This window comes from Ammospiza nelsoni, chromosome 19, assembly GCF_027579445.1.
Source record: "Ammospiza nelsoni isolate bAmmNel1 chromosome 19, bAmmNel1.pri, whole genome shotgun sequence".
NCBI classification, from domain to species: Eukaryota; Metazoa; Chordata; class Aves; order Passeriformes; family Passerellidae; genus Ammospiza; species Ammospiza nelsoni.
The window spans coordinates 3,911,259-3,925,042 of NC_080651.1; the positions used below are offsets into that span (position 1 = coordinate 3,911,259).

At 42.5% G+C, this 13,784-nt stretch overlaps 1 protein-coding gene across 2 annotated transcripts in view; it reads left to right on the top strand.

Annotated features, from left to right (window-relative positions):
* Positions 1-13,784, top strand: part of CA10 (carbonic anhydrase 10) — a 155,239-nt gene that overhangs the window by 24,678 nt on the left and 116,777 nt on the right. For both annotated transcript variants that reach the window (XM_059485752.1, XM_059485751.1), the window contains one exon: positions 11,733-11,807. In XM_059485752.1, coding sequence (XP_059341735.1) covers positions 11,733-11,807 — 75 coding nt within the window. The remainder of the gene's footprint in view (positions 1-11,732; positions 11,808-13,784) is intronic.

Here is a 13,784-nt window from a genome sequence, read left to right on the forward strand (position 1 = left end):
GAGACTGAGAGAGAAACAGAAGACAGGGACGGCATTACTGCAGGAACCCTGGCGCTCTGTTAGCGTCAGCTCGGCAGACGGGAGCGTGCGTGCCGGAAGCTGCGGTGAGTCTGCGTGGCTCCCGTGGCGGGCTGGGTGCGATTTCCGAACAGCAGTAGGCTGTGTGTCCCTTCCATCGGTGGAGAACAGGCTGCCCTGGCCACAGGCGCACTCCTGGAGTAGCTGCAGGCCCCAGGGTCACGGGGGCAGCGCCACAGCCGGGTGCAGGCAGCGGCTGCTCAGTGAGGGAACAGCGGAGCACCAGGCTGTGGCTGGCACTGGGGCCATGGCTGCTCAGTGAGGGGAACAGCGGAGCACCAGGCTCTGGCTGGCACTGGGGCTGTGGCTGCTCTGTCAGGGAACAGCGGAGCACCAGGCGCTGGCTGGCACTGGGGCTGTGGCTGCTCTGTCAGGGAACAGCGGAGCACCAGGCTCTGGCTGGCACTGGGGCTGTGGCTGCTCTGGCAGGGAGCAGCGGAGCACCAGGCTCTGGCTGGCACTGGGGCCATGGCTGCTCAGTGAGGGGAACAGCGGAGCACCAGGCTCTGACTGGCACTGGGGCTGTGGCTGCTCCGTGAGGGGAACAGCGGAGCACCAGGCCCTGGCTGGCGCTGGGGCCGTGGCTGCTCTGTCAGGGAACAGCGGAGCACCAGGCTGTGGCTGGCACTGGGGCCATGGCTGCTCTGTCAGGGAACAGCGGAGCACCAGGCTCTGGCTGGCACTGGAGCCATGGCTGCTCAGTGAGGGAACACTGGAGCACCAGGCTCTGGCTGGCACTGGGGCCGTGGCTGCTCTGGCAGGGAGCAGCGGAGCACCAGGCTCTGGCTGGCACTGGGGCCATGGCTGCTCAGTGAGGGGAACAGCGGAGCACCAGGCTCTGGCTGGCACTGCGGGTTGTGCATGCTGTGGACAATGCAGGAAGCAGCGGCCATGGCCGGGTGCAGGCCGTGTCCGCTCCATTGCAGAAGTAGCAGAGCACAGGGTGTCTGTGGCAAGTGCTGCGTCGTGGAAGTGCCGAAACAGGGCAGGACATGTGTGGACAGGGAAGACAGCCAGGGAAGAAGCAGGACCACAGAGAAAAAGGCGAGGGCAGGAAGAGGGCCAAGCTAACCATCCAGGCAAGCCCCCACTCCCTCCATGGAACGCAAAGAAACTGGCTCCCTGCTTGTGTTGCAGTTAACTGGTTTTATTTGCCAAGTCTCCTCCCAAAGCCCTTTTTTTCCCAGGCATTTGGGCAATTTTTGCCCCACCAGCCAGTGGGGGGGTCACTCACAGCCCCATCATGGAAATCTCCTTGCCCTGGACTGGCTGCCAGAACTTTCCCCAGCGACAGGGCTAACAGCACATGTACAGCCCTTTACAGGAATTCTTCACCCCATGAGTAGCATATGTTGAGGCACAAATAAAAATCATATCGGTCCCTCTCATATGGCCAGAAAAACATTTTTTTTTACTTGGTGATCTCAGAAAACTCCAGGACATCAAGTTTAAGTGCTGAGGATTTAGGTTGTCCAGTGAGCTGTGAGATGATCTGGATTAGAGCCCTGTCAGCCCCAGGATAACTGAAAATCTGGGACTCTGAATCCAGGTCAGTATAATCAAAATAATTTTGCCTCCCCTTTGCCATTAGCTTTTGAAGGATGGTGTTGTTTGTCACATTGCTTTTGCTTGGGTGTCAGCCAGGAGAAAAGGACTCTGCCTGTCTCAGGCATGGGCATCAGTTTGTGTTGACCCAAGTTGAGTAAAGTTCGCACAAGACCCACAAGCTGCCACTCCTAGTTCTGCTGAGTTCTCAAGGGACATTGAAGGCACCCCTTCCCTTATTTCACTTATGGCCCTTGTCAAAACCATGGGAAATGGTCATAATAGTATTCCTTAAGCGTTTTGAATTCTCTGTATAATATTAATCTCTTTGGAATGTTTCCATATCACGTTATGGACTGCAAGTTTCCACATGCTGCAGAATTCCATGGGATTTGAGGCTATGTGTATTTTCTAGGATTGAAGACCTGATACTGATACCATACCTTTATTTTTGAAGTTAATTGGAAGACCTTGATTTTTTATCCCTTGAGTCTGCCTAAGCAGTAATGAATACCTATATTCTGGACACAGCCCTTCCATGGGAAGACTGATGAAGAAGCCATTTCTCTTTCCTGAAGTGAGAGATTTGGAAAAACAACAAAAAAATGTGCCTGTGGTAGCTAACAGGACAGTCCCCAATTGTTTGTGCTACTCCTGATGAGTAACTTGTTGTTGTTATCTTATTGTATTTCATATTTCTGGAGTCCCATCTTAAAGTCCATACCTTCTTGCTGGTCCTATTATGCAGCTCCTCTCTGCAGCACAGTTCCTCATGGCTTCCATAGGGGTTCCTCCTGGGCTCTCGACCCAACCCCCTTTTATCCCAGAGCCCTTCATGAGCTACAGCTGCTACCCAACCAAGGATCCCACAGCTGTAGCTCATCCAGAGCAACAGGACCCACCTATCTAATACATAGGACTCTCACTACATATATATATATTCACAAGGACTCCTTTATAACAATACATATATTCAGGCCCCTACATTTCCCCCCTTTTCTTTTAACAATTTCTCCATTACACAGTTACAATATCCATATCTGTCCCAGCTCTCAGGCTGCCACAGCTCTCGGCTGTCCTATCTTCCACTGTCCCAGCTCTCCGGCTGCCACAGCTCTCGGCTGTCCGGGGGATTCCATACCTTCTCCTTGGCTGCATGTTCTTTATCACGCCGCGGTCACCAATTGTTGTTGTTATCTTATTGTATTTCATATTTCTGGAGTCCCATCTCAAAGTCCATACCTTCTTGCTGGTCCTATTATGCAGCTCCTCTCTGCAGCACAGTTCCTCATGGTTTCCACAGGGGCTCCTCCTGGGCTCTCGACCCAACCCCCTTTTATCCCAGAGCCCTTCATGAGCTACAGCTGCTACCCAACCAAGGATCCCACAGCTGTAGCTCATCCAGAGCAACAGGACCCACCTATCTAATACATAGGACTCTCACTACATATATATATATATTCACAAGGACTCCTTTATAACAATACATATATTCAGGCCCCTACATTTCCCCCCTTTTCTTTTAACAATTTCTCCATTACACAGTTACAATATCCATATCTGTCCCAGCTCTCAGGCTGCCACAGCTCTCAGCTGTCCTATCTTCCACTGTCCCAGCTCTCCGGCTGCCACAGCTCTCGGCTGTCCGGGGGATTCCATACCTAATACATATATTCAGGCCCCTACATTTCCCCCCTTTTCTTTTAACAATTTCTCCATTACACAGTTACAATATCCATATCTGTCCCAGCTCCCAGGCTGCCACAGCTCTCAGCTGTCCGGGGGATTCCATACCTAATACATATATTCAGGCCCCTACATTTCCCCCCTTTTCTTTTAACAATTTCTCAATTACACAGTTACAATATCCATATCTGTCCCAGCTCCCAGGCTGCCACAGCTCTCAGCTGTCCTATCTTCCACTGTCCCAGCTCTCCGGCTGCCACAGCTCTCGGCTGTCCGGGGGATTCCATACCTTCTCCTTGGCTGCATGTTCTTTCTGCAGTTCTAGGCTGCCCTTCTCACAGTCCACAGCTCTTCAGGCTGCTACACCTATCTTCCACAGCTCTTCAGGCTGCATACCTCCATCACGTCGGGGTCACCAATTGTTGTTGTTATCTTATTGTATTTCATATTTCTGGAGTCCCATCTTAAAGTCCATACCTTCTTGCTGGTCCTATTATGCAGCTCCTCTCTGCAGCACAGTTCCTCATGGTTTCCACAGGGGCTCCTCCTGGGCTCTCGACCCAACCCCCTTTTATCCCAGAGCCCTTCATGAGCTACAGCTGCTACCCAACCAAGGATCCCACAGCTGTAGCTCATCCAGAGCAACAGGACCCACCTATCTAATACATAGGACTCTCACTACATATATATATATTCACAAGGACTCCTTTATAACAATACATATATTCAGGCCCCTACAGTAACTTTGTATTTAGAGAGTGGAGAGAGCAGCTGCGGGCAGAAACCCAATGAGACATCGATACTTGAATGTGCTGCTCAGGAAGGAACTTAATGGTTTCCTTTTAGAGGAAACCCTATTAATTTAGCATTAATAATGCATTGAACTTTAAAGCCTCAAGGATATTGAGGCCATTTCTTTGAAGTTGCTGAGTGTCCCCAAACCATGCTGAAATTGATAATTGGTGGGAGTGGAGGGTGTGCAGTGTGATGGAAAATATGAGCTGCTGTGAAGTTGGTATCATAAGATACCTTGCTGCTTGTTATTGCATTATTTTGTAGAGGTTTTCAGACATTATATCTAGACATAATTAAACAACTCAAGGGTGAGGAATTAACACAACATAGAATGGGCTGATGGATGTGCTGATGCTCCCATCAGAGATTCGGGGAAACACCAAGACAGCCAAATTGTATTAATGTGGTTTGGGTCCCCTGAAGCCCTGAGTGTGCCATCAGTAACTGAGGTGAAAGTGCTGAATTCCCCACTCCTTGCAATCAATATTATGTTCCAGTTGCTGCTATACAGCTGTATTTTTCCCCCAACATTTCTAACAGTACTTCAGATCTGGAGAAGTTCTGACTCTTGTGCCAGAGAAGGAGGAGAGCAGTACCTCCTTCAAAAGTAATATGAACCCCATAGATATGAATAGGATCTGAGGAAGCACAGACTTGCATCCCTAGTTGGTAGTAATTTCTAGGTAAAACCTTTGGTATTCTTTCACTCAGAGCTGCTCAACTTCCTCAGACAGCAGTGCAGAAGTTCCCTGTCTCTCAGTTGTTCCAGAAGTGAAATTTTGCCAAAGAAGAAAACACAAAATATGTATTATTTTGAAAATTGAAGCAAATAACATTGTGTAATGCTTCCTTCCCCCAGAAAGTTCTTGGGGAGGGCAAACACTGTCTTTTACATTATGTGGTCAAACTCCTGAATGTGTGTTTTAGTCACATTAAAATGGAAAGCAGCTTTTTAGGGGTGTTAGATATTCTCCAAATTGAGTTAGCGGTGAAGAGTTTAATGTCCAGTTGGGTGTTCTTCATGAACATTGTTGGGAATCATTCCTGCTTCCAGATAAGCTTATTTCAACACATTTGATAATATTCAGAGGTCAGAAGAAGTTGTTGAATAATTTTATTTCTACCCTCCTCAAAAGCCAGCTACAGGGGACCGGTAGGTGCGACAGTTTGGTTTGTTACAGTGTGACACCACATTGTCACTGCTCCCTGCATCCCTATGAGCCTGCCCGTGTGAAATCCAACCTTTTGGCCAAGGTTTATAATTGGAATCTTATCAGAAAACAAAATCATAATAAACAGAAAATAGACAGAATAGTCAAGTCTCTGTGCCAGAGCAGAGTTGCAATTGTAGTGCCTTACTTTTGCCCTCAGATGTGATAAAATCAGGTCTGCTTTTCTTGTGTTGAATACTGCTTGGAATTCACAGCTGCGGTGAGAGCTTTTACACATGGGAATGGAGGAAGAAGGATTTATGGAATTGGAAAGTATTAACTTAATGAAAGAGCATTTGCATGTTTTCTGAGCAAAATGTTATCCAGAAAAAAAAGGAAAAAAAGAAAATAAATGGCCTAGATGATGAAAGCATTTTATTTATTGGTGCCTTTATAATCCCTTGTTTTGTTTTTCCTCTCTCAGCTTATGCTGATGCCCACAGTGTAGGCTGTGAGATTCATAAGCAGGCCAACCTTTCTTGTCCTGTAGCTACTCCTCTATAAATGATGCTTTATTTAGTGCCTGAAATGTCTGTTTTTAGGGTCTTTTAATATAAAAGGCTGCATAAAAACATCTTAAATACAGCTGCAATTATGTACAGACTTGTTTTATACAAACTAAATATTAATTATAGAGGGTCATATCTTTAGCTTATTGCATCTGCTTAGTTCCCCTACTGCCAGGTCCACTTTGTACATGTGTATCATATTTGCTTTAAGAGGCATTTGTTGGTGTGAGCCAAAAACTGGTACTTGTTATGACTGAAGGTGTTGAAAGTTATATTTTAGATTGAGTAAGTCTATCTTCCCTCGAAATTTTAGGTAACCTACCCTTCGGTCTAACAGTCCGCAAAATGTCCATGTAAAATTCAGTAATCAGAACTACTTAAAATTATTACAAAGCAGGTGTTGCATAAGATTGTGGAAATGGAGTTCAGCAAAACCAATCAAAATTTTTCTTACAGCTTTTATTTTTATTTTGGTTTAAACTGCCCTGTCCTTCCTGTTATCTACAGGACTACATTTCTGTTAGGATTCATTATCTTCTGAAACACTACAGGGAAATTCCTCTAATTTTAATCTCTGCCATTAGGCACAGCTGTCTTAGATTACTCGTCAGTGACTGAGTACGACACCTTGAGTGTGAGGAAGCTGCTCATAATGAACTGTGGAAATCTGATGGAAAATCGAGTAGCATTAAATAGCTAAATTGCTTATGCTGGCTGGGAGGGAACCAGGATAAGGTTTCTAAGTGAAGATCACACCAGCATCTAACACCATGTAAATATAGCTTCCACTTGCAGTGTTCACCATTGTAATCACAGATTTGAGGATTTCTTTTTCTTGTAGCCGACCCTCTGCCATTTTTCTGTGACTTTCCTATCAAAGCATTAGCAATGACTTAATGTTACACTAAGATTATTATGAAAGTAATGACTCATAGTTGCAGCTGGTTTTATTTTTAATAAACTCATAACTATGCAGAGGGATAACAGTGATAAAAATGTTGTCATATACTTACTGCCAGGCCAGTACTGTCAGGTTATAAGCAAGGCTTCTATGGTGTAAGATGAGATAAACCTGCAGAATAATTGATCGAGCAATCAGAAGAGCTCAGATCAATAAAATCCAGGTGAAGAAAGATCTTTTCCTAACTGCTGCAAGCCTGATTCTTCCCAGCCTAGCATTTTTCATCTGTGTGAAATGGCAGTAAAGTGAATAGAGAATTCTGATCTGGCAGGGTTCTACTCTTGGCTCAGGCTCATATCTGAGTGACATAAATGGTGCCATCAGATAAAAGCCTTTCTATGATTCATGAAAGTATGGAACGTAAATAAGTAATTGTAGAATGGCGTGCGCCGGCAGTTTATAGACAGCGTTCTGTATTCGCTGCAGCTTTTTATATAATGTCAGCATCAACATGCCAGCAAGATGAAGACTTCTTAGCACTGCAAATGCTGTGCAGGTATTCCAGCATCTGCATTGTGATACCTGGTATCCAATACAATGCTATCTGATCATTTTAAAATACATTTACTCACCTAGTAAGAGCTTTTCGTTTTTGAAACATGAGGCTACTCACTTTAGCCTCTAAGCTCGAGAGAGTTAACTGCTGACTTTATGGGTCGTTGGCACCTTTGCTGTTTGCATTTACTATTCATTTTTATGATCCTATACAATGCTGGTTTTTTGTGCATGGAAGCCACTAGGAAATAAGAATGCACAACAACTTGCAGAATTTAGCCTGTAATTGTATGCTCCACAATGAGACATACCTACAGTAATCTGACAGAATGAAAGCAACACATGTCATATGAGCTTCAAATAAATATTCTGTTTCCTCTGCAGCAGCTTTATTGAAAGAGATCTGACATAATGGTGTTGTATCAGCAAAGCTACTAATCTCAGATACCAGAGATTTCAGTGCTAGAGGAGGGAACACTGCACAAATGGAGGTCATTCAGTATCCTCAAGCACTTGGACAACTTTGTCATTTTGGACAGTTCCTGCTAATGGCAGAATGCAGTGCTGCTGCTAAAAATGGTTGCAGAGCTCCTTGTGCAGGTAACCCTCGGTGTCTGTTCAGAGGGGCTTGTTTATTTTCATGTCTTGCAAAACCAACAGTGTTTCTAGGAAGCAAAAGCCATACTCTGGGTTTTAGTGGTAAAAGCAGGAGCCTTGGAGGTATCACAGTGTGGGGTTTTATTGTTTTTTAAGATATTTAACCCTCTTCAGGAATACAGGATTGCTTTCTAGACCTTTTATCAGCCCCCTGCCAACAAGGAGCTGCTGCCATGGAGGAGCTGCAGTGTTCTGGTGTCAGAGGCCACACAGAGAGACCAAGTGTCCCTTTATATTGTCCTTGGGTGGAAGAATTGGAGGAAGAGGTACAGTAGTTTAACTGAAATCAGAAGGATGCTGAGAGAATTTTGCTATTTTCATGTGTCACAAGATGGCACATAGGAAGAATCCATTTCCTTGGCAAGAATCCTTGAGCCATAAGGTTGAACCTGTTTACTCAGGCACAGAGCCATTCTGTCAGATGGGTATTAATACTCCAATTGCAGAGAGCCTATGTTGTATGTGCATCAGGTGTGTGTGTCCCAGATAGGATTCCCAGCAAGGATTGTCCATATGGCTGTTCATTCTAATTTTATATTCCCTTGTACCATTACTAATCCAGGTATGGATCTGATTATGTCAGAAATAGGGAACAGCTTTTTCCCCCTTCGGTAAGTCCTCTTGCCCACTTGCATAAGACAGATTGGAGTGATGGTTTTGGAGAAGTTTCTGGAAGACAGACTTTTCTCCCTGGCCTTACCAGACTTCTTCCTTCTGCATTCAGAGAAATTAGAGCTTTATAAATTTTTTCCCTTTTTAAGTAAAGTCCCTGTGGGCTCCATGCAAGTAAATCTTTGGCACCAAGCTGGATTTCACATGCACTGCAGAGTGGAAATCTGTGTTCAGTCACTCTGCATTACTTTGCAGGATGTTTTGCCTGGACTGCTGTAAAATGTTGAGATTTCAGAGTTCAGGAAAGAGCACAGCACTGGAGATTGTCACACTAACTGCCCCCTCACAACCCCACCTGCCTTGCCTCTTGGTTTCCTCAGCGGATTCAGTTCTCTGTACATCAGCAGAGCTGCTAGCACTGCTCTTGCTCTACCTTAGATATAGCTAGGGCACAACATCTTAGTTTGGTATTGTATTTCCTGTGTTTCATTTTCGTGTGAATTGAAGACATAAGGATCTAATATATGAGGAATGTGTGGAGTGATGCCAGGTCATGCTCTTCTCTGATAGCTGAAGCAACTGCACTGGCATCCAAGTATTTAGTACAGAGCTTTGATAATCTAGTTTCTTGCTCATTTCATGCAGCCTATTCCATACTAATGAAGTAGATATGAAAAAATGTCATAAAAATATTTTTTCCTGCTATTCCTTTTGGAATTAGCTATTGTAAGTATTGGGGTAACCCACTGAAGCAGAACTGCAGAGCCAGCATATTTCGATTTTGGTTTAATATAAACTCCAAATAATTGATTATACTTCTCTACTGGACCTGGCATGTATCATTCAGATTGCCCCAGAGTGGGAACAAGCAATATATTTTTCAGTTGTATACATTTTGGTGAATGATGATATTAGGCAGCTGCACTTGAAAATACCCATCCTACCCGAATTCTTAGCTTGCTTTTACCTCTCTCTCTCTACATATATATTATCTTTTCAGCTACTTCTAAAATACATATGCCTCTTCCTGGCTGAAATGATTTGAGCTGTGTATATGACTACAAGGTGCACTTTAATGCAATGTAATTTCCTGGGAAATTTTAAGTAGAAGAATTATGGCTCTCTCTACTTTGTTGGGACTCTTTAGTATCCTCTCCTACTGCCATTTTGCAATCTTAAGAACTTCTTCTTCTGAAGACATGAGAGCAAGTGTTGAGATAAAAAACAATTGTGGTTCAGACTGGATAGAAACAATTTTCTGCTCATATATTTTGATTGTGGGTTGGGATTTGCCATTTTGCAAATGTTTGTACAGTGCGGTCTAGCACAACTAAGCCATGCACAGTTGGAGTTCTCCAGGCAATGTTATAAAAACTAAAATATGAGGAAAATTTCATCTGCAGACTATAAAGGGTGCACAGTGGAACAGTCCTTTCAGTGTAACCCATCACTACTCAGTTAATGGAACAACATCTGTTCTGCAAGGAGAAATCTGCATCCACATGTACCCCATCCCACCAGCATGGCTGGATTTTGGTAAGGCAGCATATTGGTCCTTCTGTCAGTAAATTTCATTAAAGTACATTTAACTGACAAGTTTTACTTTTGTTTCTGCAATATGCAGTCAGTTAAATCATAAAAACTGTTTTGTAACTTGATAGAACAGTATTTAATGGTCTTTATCTTGTATCCCTTTTAGCCTGAATTTCACATCCTCTTCATAATTTTTAATGACAGCAACAATTTTTATTACACTGCTGGAACTTTTCCCAGGGTAGCTGTGTTTTTCCTAAATAATATGTGATTTAGAATTGAAACTGCAGCAAAAAGCTGTTAAATCCAGTATCTTCTGTGACTGCAAATGTATGTGAAAAAAAAATTTGGCCCTAGTGAAAGAGATTGAAAGTGTCTCAAAAAAAAAGACAACTCCAAAACCTAAGTCAAATGGTGCACAAGGTGACTGAGCTTTCTGTTGCTCTACGTAGGAACGTACCAAGCAAACCACAGGTGAAGGCAGAACATATTGGTGTATCAGCTCTTTGCTCTTATGGAGATCAGCTAAACATTTGTCTTGATGTGTGTCTGTGTACCCTTTGAAAATGCTTCCAATTAATAGTGACTTTACATTTTGACCACAAAATTTGCTCTAATTGCAATTTAAAGACAAAGAGAAGTGATGACGAAGAGCAGCAAACATGCGCAATCAAGACCTTTCTGCTCTTGGCTTTTCAGGACTTTGGAGAAATCATTTAGGCAACAAGTCTTAGCAGGGGCAAACCTCATACAAAGCTTAGGCTTTTTGTTGCTACAACCTTCAGAATATTGATCGGAGAAACCTTTTCTTGTGTTCCTCCATTGTACTCCCAGATGCTCCCCCACTGAAAAAGCTGCATGTCAGAGACACCAGTCACAAGCGAGTTTTTGGCAAGTTACCTGGGTGGCTGAAGAGGGGGAACAGGTGTGGGTGCTCCAGAATTTGTCAGCTGAAATACATGAGAAAATCTTTTTCCAAAAAGTAGCTCACAAAATGTATAGAGCAAAATTGAGTGTTACGCTGGTGCTGGCTAGCTTTGCTAACTTCTTGCAGTGCACATTTGCCTGTGGAACAACCAAAACCAAATGTTTAGGTGACCTTAGCCAAGGCAGCAGGTTTGGACACCATTGCCTGTCCAGTTCAAACTCAGAAAAGCCTTTTTCAGCCTGTCTGTTTGGTGTGCCAGTATAGATTGGCCAATATCTATATATTATGATCTCTTGACCAAAAAGCAACTTAATATTAAATCAGGTGTATGTGTACTTTTAGTGATTGCCTAGAACAATTGTCTGTAAGCTTTAGCAATATGCTGTTGGATAGAAAGTTTTTAAATACTCTGCAACAAGTAAATCTTTGGCTGCTGCTGGCAAGGTGTGAGCTATTGCCCTCTTTCTATTGTCTCAACTGTGTAATAAATCTGATGCTGCAATTCTTCCAAAGCAGAGTATATTTTACTATGTGATGAACAGGGACAAAGTTCTCCAAGATACATATGCATAGTAGGATTCTGTAGATTGAATAAAGATCACCTAGGAATTTGAGTGACTCTTCTGTAGAGGATAGTACCCTGTTTCGAGTTCCTAAAATTTAGCTAATTAAGTCCTATGTTTTGCCCTAATTTTATAGTTTCTTTGATTATTTCTTTCTAGCTCAACAAAATTCACCAAAAATCCATGAAGGCTGGTGGGCTTATAAGGAGGTGGTCCAAGGAAGCTTTGTTCCTGGTAAGTGGAATTTTAAAATTTCAGATTTACTTAATTTTTTTTTCACTGGAATTAATATGGTTGGGTTTGCAGAAGATATTTTGGGTGGATTTGTTTTCATTGCAAAAATTTTTAGTTGACAAGTACTTAACATCATATTATTGTGAAGTGCAGAAAGGTTTCTGTTAACCCATCATCCAAAGACTGTGGCTGTTTTTAAGGGAAGAAATCACTTTGATGACATTCCTGGTTTCTCTCAGTAAAACCAACGTGATGCTGCTTTGTGAGTGTATGTGTTCTGAATGTAGAAAAGGGAAAGGAACTGAAAAGTATTACTGTTAACTGAAATAATTTATCTGTTGCAGCACTTCTAGGTAATAGCATTTCTACAATTTTAGATTAGATTTTAGAGTAGATTAGGACAAGAACCCACTACATGCAATTGTCACTGATTTGTGTTTAGTGAACAAACTATGAGTCAAAAAAATTAAATAACTTGGCTTCATTGAGATTTAGTAAATGATAAATAATCAAGTGTCAGCTGAAAGGATTCTGTGCAGCATCTTTTCAGTGTGATTAACATGCATTAATTTATGTGTATTAGCTATATCTTACAAGGCAAAGTAGTGCTTCAAATTTTATCATTACTGCATTGAGAAAATTGCTACATGATCCTTATTTTCTCATAATAGTAGAAAATATTGTTTGGCTGTTGTGTGAGTGTTGCAATATGACATGAAATGAACAACACACACACACTGAGATGTCTAAGGTAAAAAAAGGGCTATTTATTTCTGAACTCTGATATTTATAGAATTTTTTAAGTGACCATGGATTGGAGGATGAAATTGCTACTTCTTTAACCACACTGGTTAAACTAACAGTCCATCAATTTTCTCCTCTTCTAGAAAGGAATGCAAAACAATCATTATTTACATGAAAAGTGCATGAGAAACTCCCTTACAAAAATGAAAACATTGGAAGGTTAGAAGAACTTAGAAGAACAGGGCAACATGTGAGCTATTCCTGAGGATCTGTAGATTTGACCTATCATCAGGTTCTTTCACTGTTGAGAGAACTGTTACAACCTGACAGTCATCTGAAATTCCCAAAATACTGATTGCCTTGTTCAGAATTCTAGTGCAAATGAGATTAAATATTTCAGCCCACACATTTCTGGCACTGAAATGGTTGTGAAAATCCACAGGCCTGGAGCTTAATTGCATATTAACGCAGCAGAGAGTAGCTTTTCAGCTGTACTTGAGATTGGTTTGGGCTGTCAGACACACTCCAGTGTATTGTGCATGTTTAGTTCCTCATAGTGACAGTAGGGGAAGAAACCTGGAGAATATAATCACCTGATTTCAAGACATTTCAGCCTTCCTGAGTTGCATAATTCAGGTAGATGCCCAGCAGAAAATGAATGAAAAAAATATTTGCTAAACAGGCCTAAACTTAAAGTTCCTGAGAAAAATAATCTAATTGTCAGAATGTGTAAGAGCTGTAGCGAGGGATGCAGGACTCCAGACGGCTTATTGCATCCAAGATGTCACAGCAGTCCAGGGTCGTGATGACAGAGCTGTGCCTACAGCTGTCAGCTCTAGCTGCAAACAAGCCTGGAGACTCTTTAATTTTGGTTTCAATGCATTATATACTTTTCTTTGCTCAGCATCTTAATACAGAAGAACCATTCTATACCTTGACTTTTATCTATAGCCTGTCATAACTACTATAATTACCATATTCATGTTAGTATTCTCCAATCACTAAAAGTTAGTATGTTACAGTTTAGGCTAGAAGTTGTTTTTCAGTTTTCTTGCAGTGGAAAATTCTGAGACCTTTTTTCTACTTGCAACATTGGCAGTCTTGTTTGCCTGTGGTATCTTCTTGGTAAAAACATCTTGTTTTAGGTGGGTTTATCCTTTGCTCTAAGCCATAAAACCCCTTCTAACTAACACACCCTTTGCCTTCTTAGTTATCCAGTAAAACTGTATCAGC